Source organism: Pangasianodon hypophthalmus, chromosome 15 (assembly GCF_027358585.1).
Source record: "Pangasianodon hypophthalmus isolate fPanHyp1 chromosome 15, fPanHyp1.pri, whole genome shotgun sequence".
Classification (NCBI taxonomy): domain Eukaryota; kingdom Metazoa; phylum Chordata; class Actinopteri; order Siluriformes; family Pangasiidae; genus Pangasianodon; species Pangasianodon hypophthalmus.
This window is the reverse complement of record NC_069724.1, coordinates 23694021-23714273: the sequence shown is the minus strand read 5'-3', so window position 1 is coordinate 23714273 and position 20253 is coordinate 23694021. Positions and strand designations below refer to the sequence as shown.

The 20253-nt window shown below is 39.6% G+C and overlaps 1 protein-coding gene across 5 annotated transcripts in view; it reads left to right on the top strand.

The window, feature by feature from the left end:
* Positions 1-20253, top strand: part of ptpn13 (protein tyrosine phosphatase non-receptor type 13) — a 68815-nt gene that overhangs the window by 14910 nt on the left and 33652 nt on the right. For all 5 annotated transcript variants that reach the window (XM_034311093.2, XM_034311091.2, XM_034311092.2 and 2 more), the window contains exons 3-7: positions 3685-3851; positions 6118-6183; positions 6430-6615; positions 7897-7990; positions 13086-13592. In XM_034311093.2, coding sequence (XP_034166984.2) covers positions 3685-3851; positions 6118-6183; positions 6430-6615; positions 7897-7990; positions 13086-13592 — 1020 coding nt within the window. The remainder of the gene's footprint in view (positions 1-3684; positions 3852-6117; positions 6184-6429; positions 6616-7896; positions 7991-13085; positions 13593-20253) is intronic.

Below are 20253 nucleotides of genomic sequence, written 5' to 3'. Positions count from 1 at the left end.
GGTTGCACAAGAACTAATTTAGGAGGTTAATACTTCCGCACTCACCACTTTCACAGTTTTTATTTGTAAACACCTTTGCAAACTACATGATTTTCATTTCAGTTCCAGGTTGTAACATGACCAAATATTATGAAGTTCATGGCGGTGAATACTTACACAAGCCACTCTATATCCATATATATCGCTTCTTTGTACAAGTTTTTGAGGTAGTGTGGTTGTTGTTTGAGGGTTTGCTAGAGGGATCATATTTGTAGTTTACTTGGTTACTCATAAACCTGAAACTGGAAGTGGGATGTTGAAACGTGACTCGTTTGACGTCTAATGGACCTTGAATAGAATCTTGATCTGTTACATTCCTTAAGCTCAACTCTTTCGTTTAATGTATATCGTCATGTGAGTAGTGCTATTGTTCACTTAAAGCATCAGCCCGCTTTGTGCGCTGGCATTTTTCTCTACAGTCGAGTGCAAAACTTTGCGCCTCCCATGGTTTCGGGAACAAACTCAGAGAATGTGTGTGTGTGTATCCTGCAACAATACAACAATCCAGAGCATAAGACAAAATTAAAATTAACTTAAAAAATCATATTATTGCGCACACAAGGGATGCTGCAGCTGCTTTTGCTGTCATTTCTGACTGTTCATCTCAGTTTGGCGCAAAAAATAAACTCTGCTTAGAACCCAAAGTTCTGTTGGCTCCCGTTTGGGCCGGTTCGTGTTTTTGAGTTTTGACAGTGGAAATTGGCACTGTGTGTGAGAAACGAACATCCATGTAAAACAATTTGAACAATTAGAAACAATACGTAAAAAAGAATATTAAATATAAATAAAAATAGAAAATGAATTAAGCATAAATGTTAAATAGTTTAATTTACAAGAAATACAAGAAAAATAGCTGTGTTTATATACTGTATATGTGCATAAAACAAAACAAAAATTTAAACAAAAAACTAAATATAAATGTAAACTAGATATAAATGTAAAATGTTTCAATTTTATACCAGCTTTAAATTATTCACAAACTAATACAGTATATATGCATTAAATGATGCATAAAAAGAACATTAAATCAATAAAATATTAACTTCCGTACAAGAAAAATAGCCTCAGTTTTAAATAATGTGTATAACTTTTTTATTTTAAATATAAAATGACAATAGGTCTTGCGAATGAACATCGACTTTTCGATCCTTACTCTTGGACTTTACAGCCAGAGGAGACAGTGGGACAGTGGGACAGTGAGACGGTGGGACAATGAGACAGTGGACGATTCTTCTTTCCTTCTGGCCCTCAGCCAGTTGGTTTGGATGGTAATTAATCCTTCACCCTCAGGGTTCGATGTGGATGACGGATGATGTAGCTGGTTTTGTATGCATCATGATGAAGGAGAGGAACTGTCCTTGTCTCACAGCGGCTTCTTATCTGGACTCCGGTTCTCATAGACGCCTGAAAATCGCTGGCGAATCTTTTTTTTTAATGCATAAAGTTTGCAGAAAATGTTGCCTTGTTTTATGTGAGCTAAGCAGTTTACAGTATTCCAGGCATTCCAGAGACTCCAGGCTAGATGTGCGCTGATATCGTGACGAATAGCCAAGAAGTTATCATGACTAATGATACTGTGTTTAAAAAAATTATTCTCAAAAATATTGCTCTATGGCACAAGTTATCTTGAGTGTGAACATTGCCCAGTGTGCTAGCTACCACACTGACAATATGTGTTTCTTCTGTATGTTTTAAAATTATTTTTATATAATTCTTTTCTAATTTCTAAATGACAGTTTATTTGTTGTGTAGCTAAGCTTAATACGTTTCTAAATAGCACGACCCAGGGTTTCTGCATGAAAGCTAGCACCACAACTGTGCTAGTCATGCCATTTGTTTCTATTGTATCATCATCCAAACATGGCTAGCATGAAACAATCATAGAATTGTGTAGAAGTGACGTTATCTGTTAAAGTAAAGACAAATTAAGATGACGGAACAAAATGATGCTGACGTCTCCTGTCTGCATAAAAGTGTGTATAAAAGTGCTAGCTGCTTTGCGTGCTAAATTTAGCTTTTTAGTCAGCCAAATTAAGCATAATAGCCAGCTGGCTAAATAAACATGCTGTAATCACAAGGGTTGTTAGCTAGATAAGATGTGCCTGCTTGCTGTTGATTAATTAGTTTACAAGTTATGCTAGTTGTTTTTATTGTTAACAGGATAACTAGCTTGCTAACGAACGCTCTGGGTTGATTTACAGTCTGAATATTCTGTGGAAAAATGTTGTACAGCTTTTTTTTTTTTTTTTCCTCATCCCTAAGATTCCCAGAGTCCCTCTGGCTCTAAGTTCTTACTTACTGCGTGACTCATCGTGTTTTGGACTTCTAAGGTCCCTGGTGTTGTCATTTCTGAATGGACTCTTTTACTGCCTTTTTTTTTTTTTCGTTTTTTATCTCCTCGAGCTGGAGGCGGATGATGACTGCCTCTCTCTCTCTCTGATGTGTCAGATAAAAGATTCGTTTCCCTGCCAACTCTCCAGTCATGTGTCACCGTTTTCTTCTCTTCTCCATAGCTGTGTGGTCTCCGTTAAAAGCAGTAGCAGTGGTGTAGGATGTAATTCAGTTCACATGTAACTGCTTCTGTGTTGGTTTGTGCTGAGTAGTGAATTTCAGGTGCAGAATTCACTGTGTGGTGTTTCTTTCTCTTTTCTTTTTTCCCTTTTCCCTCCCTCAGAGGGCTTGCTATGGTCAGCACGCCGCCACAGGAAATGTGGGTTTACATGTTGAATTCCAGCACATTTAAGCAGCGCTACATGAAATTCACCCCTCTGTTTTCAGACAGTTTCTCATTCACTGTGTTTAAAGGCCGGTAATATAAAAAGAGAAGAAATAATGGAGGCTGTTTCTGTCCTTTTCTGCTAACACAATATTGAAACTACCAGAGCCTTGCTAGCAGAAATTAGCGTTGTCTAAGTTGCTATTTATATGAACTACAAGGTTTTAGTATTAAACACTTCTTGAGGGATTCAGGTGAGGATTGTAACACTAACAGCACAAAAACTAATCTTCACACTAATGTTATTTTAGAGGTAATACAAATGTTATGTAAAATGCTAGCTGTATTAGCCTGAAACACCAGCTGCACACCAATGTAATGTACCTTTATTTAAGAGCGCTGTATTGTTCAGAAAATACTGTATGTTGTTTTTAAAGGCTGTTTTGTTGCTTTTAATCCTTCAGTAAAACCTATTTGGTGGATTTGTTCTTTCAGTTTGTTTTTTATTTGCACCCGAACGAGAGGTTCTGAAAGGAATGCAGTTGTTTGGCTTAGTTTCTATTTCAGTCTTTTCTTTTTCCATCACTTAGTCATCTATATCCGTTAGTGTTCAGGATTCTTAAGTAGTTTCTGGAACAGCTTTGATAAAACTGTCAAATCGTTATTCCGGAGCAGGAAATATGCCGTGACCTTTCTTTCTTTCTTTCTTTCTTTTTTAGACAATTATTTTCACAAGTTGTTTATAAAGGCCATGTTGTGCATATTATGCATCATGTGTCTTTCAGTGTAGTTCATATAGCCTGGTTCAGTCCTTCTGTAGATGTAGAAAATCCTCATTTTCTTCCTGTCCTATTGTTTAAACCTGTGTGATGAAACCTGTGTGATGTAAACTGTTTAATCGAGTCTATCTGTGTGTTTGTTACCTGCAGACCCGACTGCCCTGGGTTTCATCATCTCGCCGTGGTCTCTGCTTCTCATGCCTTCCGGAAACATCTCATTCACGGATGAGAATGTGACTCAGCAGGACCTGAGAGCGTTCACCGCCCCGGAAGTGCTCGAGGGCCTCAATTTGTCCTCGCTCTCTGATATAGAGAAGGTACTGCGGCTCTGGAAAACCCCTTTGATGATCATCATTCTAGTTTTATTCTTGTTTGTAGTTAAAATTCTAGTACTCTGTTCACCACGTCACACAGAGAGGACAGAAGTCTTTCCTTTTCAAAGAGGCCTGATGATTTACGGTTACAGGAAGCAAAGCGACTTTTGGTCAAAGCAAGACGAAGTGGGCGGGGAAAGCGGCACAACGAAGCTAAGCTATGTTTACGCAACTCTCCGCAAAGTGGTGGGAGGGAAAACTTTCAAATTATAAAGTAAATGTTATCATTGTGATTAGTACTAATAATTTTTTCATCTTGCAGTTTTAAGTAATTTATTTTTGTTGACAGTAACACACACATATCCAGAAAACTAATCCCATCCAGATAGTCCTTAAGTGTCCAAGTATCTCTTTATAATACTCTTGAATGAAGAGTCAGCCAGATTATACTATATTATGCAAGTTTGAAACATTTTTAAAATTCTGTACCACACACACTGCAGTGTAGTGTTTCACTCAGGGATTTAAACCTTGTTCTTTTATAGCAGAGTGAAAGAATCCACTGCATTCTTTGGCAAACCAAAGAATGTGGCTTTGCTATTCTTTCCTCCAGCTATGCCAACTCTCTCTCTCGCTATCTGTCTCTCTGTCTCTCCTGTTCTCTCTCATTCTCTCTCTCTCTCTCTCTCTCTGTTTGTCTCTCTGTCTGTCTCTCTGTCTGTCCTGCTTTCTCTCTCTCTCTCTCTCTCTCTCTCTCTCTCTCTCTCTCTCTGTCTCTCTGAGGAGCTGTACAAGCAGGAAAAATGTTTGCATGTACCATCGCTGTATCCTCATGAATGTTACTTAACTTTACGTAACACACACACACACACACACACACACACAGCCATGCAGTTAAATGGTTAAGCAGAAGTGTGTGACTTTCATGGAGACATTGATGGAGAGATTAGCCACATTTAGTGTAGAACAAAGGGTCAGCATGGTGTATTAGTCAACGCACTCGTGTGTGCGTGCGTGCGTGTGTGTGTGTGTGTGTGTGTGTCTGTGTTTTTACTCACCAGCCTATTCATTATATTCCACCGTATTACTATCTGACCTCCATCTTGGACTATTGACAGGCATTTTTTTAATCTTCCTGCATTTAATTCTCAAATAAAATGATTAAATCTGACAGTTGCTGTGTTGCATAAAGCAGCAATCAGAAATAAGTCCAGCGTGTTGGCGGATTTTCGTGCTGCTCGTCCTGTTCTAACAAGGGCTTAAGGATAATAGCAGCCCTGCTAAATTACACAATAGGCACATTGACTGCATCCTCGCTTTAGTAAACACTGAGATTATCCTGTGGCTGCTTCAGCGCTGATTCGGACATTTTACCAACTGTTTACCTTTTGTTTTTTTTTAAATCTTTTTTTTTTTTACTCAACCTACCCATGCTGATTCATAGTTACATTAAATTCAGAGGAAATATTAAAACGTGAATTGTTTGTGTGATACCAGAGTGTCATATTAAACACTGAGCAAAGTTCGAATATGAGCGAGTCATGATGAAACGATGAAGACAGTGAGGAACAGTAGGGTAAGCTTGCTGGGTTGTGTGTGTTTGGTAGATCGCTCAGACTTGAGGCAGTTCTAGAGGCAGTTTAAGAGACACTCAAGAGCAAGTTTGAGAGGGGGATGGAGAGGCGGTTCAGGAGACAGTTCGGAAAGCTATTTGAGAAGCATTCATGACACAGTTCAAGAGGGAGTTCCAAAGGGATTCAAGAGGCAGCTCAGGAGACATTCAGGAGTCAGTTCACGAGGTGTTCGAGAGGCAGATCAGGAGATAATTTCAGAGGCAGATGAGAGGCAGTTAAAGAGACATTCAAGAGGCAGTTCAGGATACAGTTTGAGAGAATACAAGAAGTTCGAGAGGCATTCATGTGGCAGTTTGAGAGACATTCAAGAGGCATTCAAGAGGCAGTTCAGGAGGCAATTTGAGTGACATATATGAAGCAGTTTTTGAGGCATTCAAGAGGCAGATTTTGAGGCAATCTGAGAGAAATTCATGAGGCAGTTCAGGATACTGTTTGTGTGTTTGTGTGAGTGACATTCAAGAAGCAGTTCGAGAGGCAGTTTGTGAGGCAGTTTGAGAGATGAAACAAAAGACAGTTTGGGGAGAGGGGCAGATTGAGAGGCATTTGAGAGGCATTATTATAATTATTATAAGTATAATACAGTGTGGAAAATGTAGTCATTTTACATAATTGATTTTTTTCTGGTTTTCTAACAGATGCACATGTACTCACTGGGTATGACTCTGTTTTGGGGAGCGGACTATGAGATTCCTCAAAGCCAGGTAAAAGGCATTTAAAGACAGCAAATATTTCTAGCAAAATGTGCGCATAATTGTAAATCTATATTGGATAAGAAGTCTCATTTAACCTGTGTGTGTGTGTGTGTGTGTGTACAAAATCTTCAATTTATTATTTTGTTTAAGTTTCCACAAATTTGATCTACTTTGAAACATGATTCGATAAATCACAAGGAGTAAAAATGTAGTGTTTTGTGTGTGCGTGTGTGCGTGTGTGTGCGCGCGCGTTAGCCGATGAAGCTGAGTGAGCACCTGAACAATATTCTGCTGAAGATGTGTGAGGACTCGACGCTGACGCGCCTCTCTGTGCGCTCTCTCCTGGACGTCTGCAGCACACACGTCCGTAACTCCACGTGCGATCCTTCCTTTTCGTACGTGCGTAAACTGGTGCGTCTGGTGCTCGGCAGTCTGTCTCAGGTACGCGCCACTCTACGTCAAACCTCAGTCTGCGGCTCACACTTCTCTTTTGTACGTGGCCTCCTTTACTCTTTCATTCCTTCTTTTGTTGTTTTTCTATTCTTTTTTTAGTTTGTCTTCATGTGGTCTGTAAAGCTTTAGATCTCCACTGGTTAGAGGTGAAGTAGCTATATTTGGTTGCTGTTGTCACTGTACGGTTCATTTAGGACTCAATACATTTTAAAAAAATGTGTTATGCATTTAATGGTTAAAGTACATAACCTGAACGTTATGTTAATGTTGAAACAAGTTCTCACTTACGGTATAGCGGCTATAAACACTCGTTTCCTCATCAGCTTCTCTCTCAACTTAAGACAAAAATAAAATGCAGTTTGTCATGTTATTGAGAAAGCATAAACTCCTCAGTTCTGAAGATTTTGGATAAGTTATATCTTTACCTCTGACTGTTACAAAGTGCTGACACTGGAGACTCCTTCCTTAAATGTTAAACCTCTCCTTACAGAAAACCTCACCATATCTGTGCTTAGGTTTTTTTTATAAATCTGTTTTTGTGAAGTGATCCTCGTACAATTCCCTGTGAATGAGCTGTTGTGATAGACATGATAAAGAATTAGAACAAGTGCATTAATATAGACCTGTGACCTGAACCTCAGAAGAATCTATTAAGAATGAACATTTTTTTTTTATTTGTAAATAGCAGAGGAGGTTACATCTGTTACAGTAGCTTCAGTGTAGCTTGTAGCCACCTTTCTGTGTTTCTAACTACATTTATAAAGCAGCTTAATGCCACTACACGACACACGCAGCTTTGTTTGATCCTCTCACACCAATCTCCAGCTTCTGATCACAGATGACAAAGCCTGTGATGTCACCATGTCTCACTCCGCCTTCAGCCAATCAGAAGCCTCCGAAGAAAACCTGAACTATTGTTCACACACTTCTCCAGTTCTCCACCCCGCCACTCCACACCTTGACGTTGCGCATTTAGTGTATTATTCAGGCTGATTCACACCCTCTTTCTTTTTTTTCCTGTCTTTATTTCCTCCTTTTTATCACGCTTTCTTTTCTTCATGTTTGCCCGAACTCTTCCCCCACTGCTTCTCCTGCTTTTTGACTTTGGTCTTGTTTTTTTTTTTTTTTTTTTTTTTTTGCTTTGCATTCTTGACCATTGTGCATCACTCTTTCACAATCTGTCTTTCTCATTAAATGCCCTCCCACACCCATGACCCCTCTCTCTCTCTCTCTCTCTCTCTCTCTCTCTCTCTCTCTCTCTCTCCATAGCTGGATGGTTTGCTGTCCCAAACTGAGAGGGACTCCCTGCCTGAGAGGAGTAAAGAGATTCGGGAGAGATTGCGTGGTAAAGGCTTGCCTGCAGGTAAATCAGGCTTCCGTGAAAAGCCCACAATAAGGGTCTCTCTCTCGCTCTCTGTCGCTCTCTCTCTCTCACACGCCCACACACACACCTTTGTGCCACCTACACGGCATACCACCCACATTGAGGCTTTATTACCACTGCACACCTGCACCCACACACTGTTTTAGTACGGTGATGATTTCTTCACGGCCACACAAAATACTCGTTTCTGATTGGATGGCAGGAGCTGTCATCTGGGGTTGACCACAGTTAACAATTGTTTGAACATGCCCACTGAAATCTCATTCGATTAACAGTTATTAAAACATGTAAATATTTTATTATATTGTGTAAATGTAAACTAGTTAGCAGTGGGGCTAGTCACTTTGAAAACAGTTGCTGTAAAACTGGGCTAGTTGCTTTGAAATATTCACTCTAAAACCGGGCTAGTCACTGTAAAACTAATCACTGTAAAACTGGGCTAGAGGCTTTAAAAGTGGGATAGCTGTTGTAGAACTGGGCTAGTGACTGTAAAACTAGGTTAGTTCCTGTAATGTAAGGCTAGTGACTGTAAAACTAGGTTAGTTCCTGTAATGTAAGGCTAGTGACTGTAAAACTAGGTTAGTTCCTGTAATGTAAAGCTAGTCCCTGTAACACTGGGTTAGTTGCTGTAATGTAAGGCGAGTCCCTGTAACACTGGGTTAGTTCCTGTATTGTCACTGTAACACTGGGTTAGTTCCTGTAATGTAAGACTAGTCACTGTAACACTGGGTTAGTTCCTGTATTGTCACTGTAACACTGGGTTAGTTCCTGTATTGTCACTGTAACACTGGGTTAGTTCCTGTAATGTAAGACTAGTCCCTGTAACACTGGGTTAGTTCCTGTAATGTAAGACTAGTCACTGTAACACTGGGTTAGTTCCTGTAATGTAAGGCGAGTCCCTGTAACACTGGGTTAGTTCCTGTAATGTAAGGCGAGTCCCTGTAACACTGGGTTAGTTCCTGTAATGTAAGGCTAGTGACTGTAAAACTAGGTTAGTTCCTGTAATGTAAGGCTAGTCACTGTAACACTGGGTTAGTTCCTGTAATGTAAGGCTAGTCCCTGTAACACTGGGTTAGTTCCTGTAATGTAAGGCTAGTCCCTGTAACACTGGGTTAATTCCTGTAATGTAAGGCTAGTCCCTGTAACACTGGGTTAGCTCCTGTAATGTAAGGCTAGTCCCTGTAACACTGGGTTAGTTCCTGTAATGTAAGGCTAGTCCCTGTAACACTGGGTTAGTTCCTGTAATGTAAGGCTAGTCCCTGTAACACTGGGTTAGTTCCTGTATTGTCACTGTAACACTGGGTTAGCTCCTGTAATGTAAGGCTAGTCACTGTAACACTGGGTTAGCTCCTGTAATGTAAGGCTAGTCACTGTAACACTGGGTTAGTTCCTGTAATGTAAGGCTAGTCCCTGTAACACTGGGCCAGTTGCTGTTAACGCTGACTGTGTGGCTGCTGTTTAAAGTAGGTTTGACAGCTTTATAGCATTATGTCTCCAAATATATTCTTTCCATCTTTCCTATTAATAAACTTGTCAAATATGTCATATTGTACATACCACAAAATATTACTTTCTCCATTGTTTTGAAAAACTGTTTGTGAAATAATCTGAAGGGGAATTTTCCCTCTGTATGAGCTCAGATTTATTTACTGTTCGACTGCCAGGCCTCGTGTTTGAACTTGTCCGAGCTGGCATGCCTCAATATTTGCATTTTGTTTTGGTGCTTTGCACAACAGTGACGGCCGTGTCCTGCGTGGCCGTGGTGGTAGAATGCCGTAATGTAGAGCGGGAATGTGGTTCTACGGGCATGTGGCACTGTATCAGTGGTCACTTCCCAGTTGTTGGACATTACTGGCTAGACTTTATGCTAATTTCATCAGAAAAGAATGAGGTGGGAGTGTCCTGGTGATGAAACTAAATAGCTGGTTTACAGCACCTTTTTAGAATATTGTTAGAAGATTTCCTACTAAACTGAAGTTTAAAAAATTAGCATAAAAACTAGCAAATGTCATGCATCAGGAATGAAACACTAATAATAAAGTAGCCCATAGTTGACCAGCGCCCAGTTTTAGGCGCCTCAAGAATGATTATTTTCCTGTATCAGTATCCTGAAGGGTTTTTATTCCTCTTGTACTACAGTGATTTGCCATTTATTTTTATTTATTAAAGAATAACATGTTTTTATCTGTTTATAGTTATAATTAATGTTGAGGAATGTTCATGAAACAGGTTTGTATAAACAGTTGTTCCATCACCAGCCTCTTTTGAAGACAAAAACTTCACCAAATCAACGATCACGAACATTTCTTTTAACTCTGTTGATGTGGAGCGTCCGCCACACAAGTCCCTGTGAATGAGCTGTTACTATAGTAACCATAACGTATTAGAAGGAGCGCATTAATATAAACCTGTGATTGGCAGCTGCACTACTGTCTAGAAAATTAATCACCAGTGCTGTGGTGTAAACTGTAATGTAAACTGTTATCGTCCAAAATGTATAAAATTTATGTGTTAGCTAATTGTACTGTGTTTTTTTTCCCCCGTATCATCCCGGCTCTGGTCCTAACACGACTCATCCGATGGCCCTCAGGCACGTTTCCTCGCTGAGCTGTCCAGACACGCCTGAACAAACCCTGCTCCTACATTTTTTTTTCTTTATTTCTGTCTTTCTTTTATGTTTTTTTTTTTTTTTTTTTTTGCAGTGTTGTTTTTAATTAGTCACTGTAAAATTGTTACAGTTGATATAAAAATAACATTTTCCTGTCGATAGTTACAGTAAAAAATAGTTCACTGTAAAACTGGGCTAGTTGTAAAAACGAGTATAGTTACAGTAAGTAATATGAAACGGTAAGAACAACTGCATATATTATTATACTGTTATTATACTCATACTATATATTATAATATAACTATATTGTATACTAATATAAACCTATAAAACTGCAATATTATTGGTGTTCTGTTGATTTTTTGAAATTAGCCACTGTAAAACTGGGCTAGCCGTTGTAATACTGCGCTAGTCGCTGTTAAACTAGACAAACTGCTGTAAAGCTGGGATAGCTACTGTAAAACTAGTATAGTTACAGTAATAATGGGCTAATCATTGTAAATCTGGGCTAGCTGCTATAAAACTGTGAGAGTAACATAATTCCATTGATTTCAGCCCAATTTTACAAACTCGATAAGGCCGTTGTGACACAATGTCTCTCCGCTAATCGTGCAGAAATAATTCATGTAGATCTTTTTTTTATATGTTTATCAAATTCAATGCTTGCTCTGGACATCCGTGGTTTTCCAGTTCTGAGTAAAATGAATTGCAGTATTAGCCCCTTAGCTCCGAGAGTAAACATTACAACTACATTTAAAGGGAAATGGAAACAACTTTAATGCTTGTAAGGATCAGATTTTCTTAAACTGAACATTTTTATGAAGTTTGAATTACAGAGTTGCGTTAAACACGTGTAGGTGTTGCCTTTTTTCTCTTCATGCGTCAGGATTCTGGTACAAAGGAGGATGCAAGTTAATTCCCTCAACTAAAAATAGGCTGAGCTCTCGTTCTGTTTTTATTTCTCTCTCTCTCTCTCTGTCTCTCTGTTCTTCCTTCTTGTCCAAGCAGTGAATGTGTGCACAGATTGAGTCAAATATAAACCCGAACCGGAGAGATTCGTTTTGGAAAATCTGACTGAATCGTCCCAGCTCTGGTGAGCTTCTTGACAGCCGCAGAGAACATAAACAGGGCTGCTTATGTAAGCGTGGCATGCTATCGATTACACGCAGAGTAGTTAGATGGTGGTTTGGAGGTCGGTCTGTTCCTGGTGGCTGTTTTGTCTCGGGGTGGTTTTATCTGGTGATGGGTAGAAGTCGTGACCGGCATGAAGAACATGTCAGGCTGATGACTCATCATGGTTTGGTTTGTGCTGTGAGTTAGGCATTTACCGTATCGCTATTGCGATACATTATCAGCATTTTGTTGGAATTTCCACCGCATTGACAGTGTGCTGCATAAAACGAGGTCAAGTCGCTGTTAAAGTGGAGTAGTTTATTAATTAAAACAACCAGTGGAGTCGCATCGTCATGGTGGTGATAAGCTGACTGGAGGGTTTCTGGGGGGTTTTGTTCTGTTTTTTAGGTTAAATGAGTTTTTTAAATCAAAAATAGAAAGTCTTTGGGTTTTTATTAACATTTTGCACATAATGTGACGAAGGAAAATAAAACCAAAATAAATTTCAAAAAGGAAAACAATTAATATATTTTATTTATTGATTTATTTGTTTGTTTGTTTGTTTGTTGTTCTTTAGTTAGCTAAACAAGACAAAACTAGAATTTTTTTTATCAGCTGTAAGCACATAATGTAAGCAGTAAAATAAAAAATAAACACAAATTTATTTATGTATTTACAAAAGTAAATTTTTTTTTTTTTTAATTTTGTTGTCAGCTAGCTAAATAATGCGAAACTAGAGATTGTTGGCGTTTTCACTGACTTGATGCACATAATGCATGCGGTAAAATATAAACGTAAAAAATATAAGCAATAAAATAAAAAAGTATAAAAATGTTTTAATTTTTATTTATTTTTTTGTTTTTTTTTTTGCTAAATTTAATTTTGTTAATTTTGTTTGTTGGAGCTCATTAAGTGTAAGCTGAGTTTAAATGATAGCTAATTTATGCAGCTAGCTAAATAATGTAAAAGACTATAAATATCAGAGTTTTCATCAATGTTTACACACATAATGCAAGCAGTAAAAGAAAAAAAATTATTAATAATTTTTATTAACAGGTTTTATGTATTTATGTATAAACAGCTCTTCCCTAAAAGTCACACTTTACCAATTTTATCAAGGATGTATTAGGATATATTCACATTTCTTACTTATTTCTCTAGAATATTAAAAAGATTTCAATAATGTATTTATGAATAATAAGTATCAACTGAGTCAGAATGCGCATTACTTTTTGAAATCTTCTAAATTAAAATTTTGATTAATAATAAATGCAGAGTTTCTGTAAAGCACTACATTATCAGTGAGTGTAATTATCTCCATCTTATTCTGTCCACTGTGTGTTTTGTCGTCAGGTCGTAGCGCGGCCCATCGCGTCCTGGAGCGCTACCGAGCTCGCTCTCAGGAGCAGGCCGCTCTGAACCGAGGCCTGAGCCGCTCCATGGGCTCTCTGCCCACTCGCGACGAAACCATCCAGCAGACCCCGCCTCCATCCGAGACCTCTTCCGAACCATTTGCACGACAACAAAAGGTTAAAGGTCAGTTGCAGGAGCCGGACCGCCGATCGCTGCCCCACCACAGGAAGAAGAACTGGGCGTCGTCCGTAGATTTAGCCTACTTGGACCCGGAATTGCTGCGTTTCGGTGCGCTGGAAGACGCCCGGCGGGGAAGCAGCGCCCTCAGTAACCGCTCCTCCAGCAGGCTGAAGTCGGCCGCAAGGGTCCGAGATGTGCCTTACGGAGATTTTGAAGGCTTGGAGGTCAGGAAGGGTCATCATCGCTCAGCACAGTCGGTGGGCGGAGCTTATGATAAACTTCGAGAGAGACACAAGAAGTTGCACGCACTCAGTCAGGCCATGGACGGTGAGTACGAGTTAAATCCTTCATATACACGTGATACATAAGCAGCCTAAAAATCTATTTAAAATACATTTATTTTAATAATTGATCAGCCAAGGAGTCTGGTGTTCTATGAGATCCAAACAATATTACAAACAATAATTTTTTTTCCCCCAAATAAACACTTTTCCAGTTTCTATAGCAGTATCATTCTTTTAGTGTGGTAAATCTTTCTCTAAGGAGCTGGTGATCTAACACTTATGGAAGGAGTCTCCAGTTTTAGCGCTTTGTAAGTCAGTAACACGACAAGCTCTGTGTTTTCAGTTGCTTATTGCTGCTTTAACGTAAGTGAGACCTGAAGTGAACCTGCTTCCATAACATTAAAGGTTGTATACTAGAAATGGATAAAAGGTATGATGTGATATTCTTTCATTAATTAAAAAGATTTCCTATAAAAGCACAACATGTGTGTAAAATGTATATGATTGCACTCAATAGCTGCTACTGTGCACACCGAGAGCCTTCCAGTTCTTAGGCAGCCCAGAGTGACAGTTTTTCTGTCGCTGTGATTTCCTGGCCTGTAAAAGCCCCGGCGTTTCCTGCCGTGAGCCGCTGCGGCGGTGCTTTAGGTGGAGGAGGTGGAGAGACTTTCTGTTTGAGAGTGTCAGACTACGCCAGATTTTTTTATGTGACTCACTGTGGCAGTGGGGTCCAGATTCCTGGAACTAATTATGCAATGTATAATTGTAGCCTTTCAAAAGCTGGGCGCGCGCGCGTGTGTGTGTGTGTGTGTGTGTGTGTGTGTGTGTGTGTGTGTGTGTGTGTGTGTGCACGTAAGAGTGAGAGCTTTGAAGTGATCATTTAGCCAGAAATTAAGTAAACACACACAGTATTACAGTTTGATCCGAGTACTTTGTGAGCCATCAATCTTTTTTTTTTTTTTTTTTTTTTTTTTTTTTTTAATTTTATTTTAAGTATTTTAATTTTATTTTTTTTAAGCATGACAGCTTAAATTTGTGATGTGAGACCTCAGCCAAGCCAATTCACCAGTCATGAAGTGAAATATAAAACAGTTTGTATTGTAATTATGTCTAAAATTTTATGGCATTATGTCAGCTGATTGGTTAGAAAATGTTGATTAGTTTTCTCTAACAGCAGCTCTGAGAGTAGTTCCGGCTTCAAGGCAAATCACAGGTTAGTATTAATGCACTTGTTCTAATAAGTTATGGTTTTGGAAGGAGTCTCCAGTAACAGTCAGAGATAAAGCTGTATCTTTTCCAGCATCTTCAGGACAAGAGGAGTTTATGCTTTGTGATTTCTTGGTAAAACAACAAACTGTGATTTTTGCTGTAACGTACAGTTGAGGCTAAAGCTTTACATACACCTCGGCTAAACATATTCGGTCTCAGTTTTTCACATCTCCACTCATTTCATGTTACCATTAATTTCTTTTGGCAATTCAGTTAGGGTCTCTACTCACAGAAGAGGTTTATTTCAGCTTTAATTCACTAAATCAGAATGTCAGAAGTTTTCATATACCAAACTGACTGTCTGTTTAAACAGTCTGGAAGATTCCAGAAGTTGATGTAATGACTTTTAGAAGTTTCTGATTGGCCAATTGTCATAATTCCGAGTTAACTGGGAGTGCATCTGTGGCTGTAGTAAAGGGCCAGGGCTTTTTTGCCCTTGATTCCATGAGAAAATCCAAGCAACTCAACCAAGCTCTCAGACCTTGTGGACTTCCACAAGTCCAGTTCCTCCTTAGGAGCAATTTCCAATCAACTGAAGGTCCTATGAGCATCTGTACAAACAATTGTATGCATATATATAAAATCTTGGGAGCACATAGGAAGGAGGCACAAATTAACTCCCATGGATGAATGAACTTTGGTCCAAAAGGTTCAAATGAACCACTAAACAAGTGCAAAAAAGGAGCTAGTGAAGGAGTTTGAGGCATCAGGTACCGAAGTATGTACATCCACCATTAAGAGAGTCCTACATCACCATGGCCTGAAAGACTCCGTAAGACTGGCTTAAAAAAAAAAGCCAGACTGAAGTTTACATGTAAACTAGGATAAAGATCTAGTCTTCTGGAAGTGTGTTCTCTGGTCATGAAACAAAACTTGAACTGTTGAACTGAACTTGAACTGTCAGCGCTATGTGTGGAGGAAAAAGTGTGAGGCTTTTAATCCAAAGAGCATCATGCCAACTGTGAAGCATGGTGGTGGCAGCATCATGTTATGACTGAGCTACCTGATTGAGTTACACCAGTTCAGTGGGGAGGAATGGGCAAAAAATTCCAGCAAGGTATTATGAGAAGCTTGTGGAAGGCTACACCAAGTGTTTGATTCAAGTTCAGGCAAAAAGGCAACGCCAACAAATAGTAACAAAAGCCCTGTCTGGACGGGATTAAGTGACTAAGCGACTGCTTATAAGACTGGAAATAGCTCTGGCATCAAGTACACCAATATGCTAGTAATCAGTCTATATATAATGTTTAATCTGTAGTGTAGGTTCGAGTCTGAAGAGACAATGATGTGAGTAGTAAAGTCCTGAATCTGTACTTCTGAACTTCCTGTTCCTGTGTAGAAGACTGGCAGACGCCGATCTCGCCCTGTTCTCGTCTGTGTGTGTGTGTAAATCTGTTCATTCTCTTCCTGTTCTCCAACCAGCGAGTGTTTTTGGGTCAGTGAGGAACTATCCGCGCTGGTTACGCCACGCTGCCCGACAGGAATCTCCTCCGCTGTTATTACGACTTCAGCATGCGCGATGGACAAACCCAAATATTTTCTTTTATTTTCCTCTTTCAGCTCGAAGGCTAGTTTTACTCCGAACGGAGGGTAAATCGAGCGCAGAGCGTTTTCTGTAGACGTGTCGTCTGGCACCATTTTCTTTTGTGGTTTTCTTCCTTTTTAGTTTCATCTCTCCATCTCCTCACTCGTTCCCGGGTTCCGTTATTTTCCTGTTACATGCTCGTGACTTTTGCATACAGAGCTCCAGAGTAATGCGTTTTTTTTTAATTAGGTTTTCTGTTTTGAGCAAGACGAAGCAAAATAGAAAAAGGAAACCAAATTTTAAAAAAAGGAATTATAGGAAAGAAGGGGGGAAAAAAGAGAAATGGAAGGGGGGGAAAAAGAGAAATGAAAGGGGGGGAAAAAGGGGAAATGGAAAAGGAAGACGACTGGAAGTAAAACAAATAAAGAAAGGATAAAAATGGGAAAAGAAAGAATGTATGGAAATAAAATAAAAAAAAGAGGAAAATATGAAAAGGAAGATGTGCATTGGTGTTTTTGTGTGTAGATGTTTGTGCATGTCTGGTGTTTGTGTACTTGTGTAGGTGGTTGTCTGTGCTGAGTTTGTCTGTGTTTGTGCACACGTGTAGGTGTGTGTGTGTGTCGGCATTTGTGCGTCTGTGTCGATGTCTGTGTGCACGTGTTGGTGTCTGTGCTTGTGTGTCAGTGTTTGTGTGCATGTGATGGTGTGTGTCTAGGTGTTTATGGCCATGTATGTGTGTTTGTGTCAGTTTGTGTGTATGTAAGAGCGTTTATGAGGTTGCATCAGTGTGCATCTTTTGGTGTTTGTGTGTGTGTGTGTGTGTGTGTGTGTGTGTGTGTGTGTGTGTGTATTTCTGCATTGTATAACAATGAAGCTGAACCTCACCTGTAATTATTTATTAAGATTCCTCGAGCTGCTGAACAGGAAATGAGGTTCCGCTGGTGTACAGCATTATTCCCCACATCACAGGAATCCCCGCCTCATTTCCTGTCTGGGTGTTAATGCTTTATCCCTTTGTGTGTGTGCGTGTGTGTGTGTGTGTGTGTGTACATGCGTGTGCATGTGTTTGAAACAGACATTCATGCTGTTTTACAAGGAGAGAGAGAGAGAGAGAGAGAGAGAGAGAGAGAGAGAGAGAGTTGGGGGAGGGGCAGGTACATTTATGCCTTTGTCAGGATTTCAGCAGGAGCTTGTTAGCGTTAGTGACTACATGTTTAGAACACACTCCAGGAGTAATAAGTACATTTTTATTGCACTCCACGATAAAAAAACAATAAATAAAAAGAGTTTCGTTCTCTATTAATAATTCCCCGGCTCTCGTTAATTTGGCGCTTGTGAGCGTTTTATTAATAGCACAGAACAGCCTTAACAAAAAAACCAACTTTTCTCCTGCAGTTGGAATAAATGAAGTCTTCTCGCCTGGCAGCAACGACCTCATTAATCTTCCTTCAGCTCTTTCGTTTTCCTTTTTACAGATGAACGTCGTTTGCATGTCTGACCTGAGTGTCAGTAATTAACAGTCACTCATCCATCCTTTCTTCCTTCCACCCCTCCTTCCTCCCTTCTCTTTCTCTCTGTTTCTCTCCTTTCTTTTCTTCTTTTAAGAAAAAGGAAGAATAAAAAGAATAAAGGGGTAAAGTAAACCAATAAAGAAAAAGAAAAAGAAAGGAAAAAAAGTAGAATGAAGAAAAATAGGGGGAAAAGAATAAAGGAAAAACAAAAAAGGAAGAAAGAATAAATGAAAAAGAAGGAAATGTAAAGAAAGAAATTAAGGAAGAGATAAAAAGAGAGAAATAATAAGATGGAAAGGGGGAGACAAAAGGAAATAGAGAAAATAGAAAAACAAAACGAAAAGAATGGAAACTATTAATGTTTGTTGAATGAGGGACCAAGAAAGAAAAAGGTGAAAAGAGAAAACAGAAAAAAGGGAAAGAAAGAAAGAGAGAGAAACAATGAGAGAAAAAGAAAGAAAGAAAGAGTTGATGACCTTGACGGGAATTTATTTCCCCAGCCTGAGCTGCATCACGTTAAGTCATTGTGCAGAAGCTGTACGCGGTTGACCTTTGACCTTTATTCTGTTGGTCACTACCTCGTTTTGCACTAGTTCGTGATTTAGAGACGCCGGCATGAGTTTAAACGCAATCACTGTGTTCAAGCATGAATGGGGAGAACGTTGTAGAGATTTCCAACACACACACAGACACACAGACACACACACAGGTGCGACGTGCCGGCTCAGCCTCATTTCCCCCCGTCTGTGTTTGTGTTTGTCGGTGGACCGTACCAATCTGTTCTGAGGATCTGGTGTTGTTGTTGGAGTGGGCGGAGCTTCGTGCTTCACTGCCACCGAGTGCCGCGTTCAGACTCGCTCTCTTTGGTGAAGTTTTGCTTCACTGTATTTTTTGTTTCTTTATGGTTTCCCTTTTCTCTTCATGATTGATGAGTGAACAAGAAGCACAGTGTTATTAATCGCACTGTGGTTTAATCCATTACACACTGTGGTTTAATCTGCGCACACTGTGGTTTAATCTGCGCACACTGTGGTTTAATCTGCGCACACTGTGGTTTAATCTGCGCACACTGTGGTTTAATCCATTACACACCGTGGTTTAATCTGCGCACACTGTGGTTTAATCTGCGCACACCGAGATTTAATCCATTACACACAGTGGTTTAATCTGCGCACACTGTGGTTTAATCTGCGCACACTGCGATTTAATCCATTACACACCGTGGTTTAATCTGCGCACACTGCGATTTAATCCATTACACACAGTGGTTTAATCCATTACACACAGTGGTTTAATCTGCGCACACTGTGGTTTAATCTGCGCACACCGCGATTTAATCCATTACACACCGTGGTTTAATCCATTACACACCGTGGTTTAATCTGCGCACACTGCGATTTAATCGATTACACTCAGTGGTTTAATCCATTACACACAGTGGTTTAATCTGCGCACACTGCGATTTAATCCATTACACACTCTGGTTTAATCCATTACACACCGTGGTTTAATCTGCGCACACTCTGGTTTAATCTGCGCACACTGCGATTTAATCCATTACACACTCTGGTTTAATCTGCGCACACTGCGATTTAATCCATTACACACAGTGGTTTAATCTGCGCACACTGCGATTTAATCCATTACACCCTCTGGTTTAATCTGCGCACACTGCGATTTAATCCATTACACACCGTGGTTTAATCTGCGCACACTGTGATTTAATCCATTACACACCGTGGTTTAATCTGCGCACACTGTGATTTAATCCATTACACACCGTGGTTTAATCTGCGCACACTGCGATTTAATCCATTACACACCGTGGTTTAATCTATTACACACTGTGGTTTAATCCGTTACACACAGTGGTTTAATCTGCACAACTGGTGGTTTAATCTGCAGATAAAAATGGTTTAATCTGCACGCAGTGGTTTAATCTGCGCACACTGTGGTTTAATCCGTTACACACTCTGGTTTAATCTGAGCACTTTGTGGTTTAATCTGCAGATACGATGGTTTAATCTGCATGCAGTGGTTTAATCTGCAGATACACTGGTTTAATCCGCACACGCAGTGATTTAATCCGCACACACTGGTTTAATCTCTAAACTCATTAACATCACATTTGTTTTTGATATTAATAAAATATTAAAAACGAGTGTGTACAGCTTTGTCACATCCATTTAGGTGGGTGGGTGATGTGTGTGTGTGTGTGTGTGTGTGTGTGTGTGCGCGCTCAGGGTTTTCAGAGGGACAAACTGAGGGAAAAAAGCAGAAAGAGCAGGAACAAAAACACAAGGAAAGAAGAAAGAGAGGGAGAGTGAGAAGAAATGAAGAGAAAAAAGCAACAGAAATAAGGAGCAAGAGAAATGCAGAAGGAAGGAAGAGAAATGGAG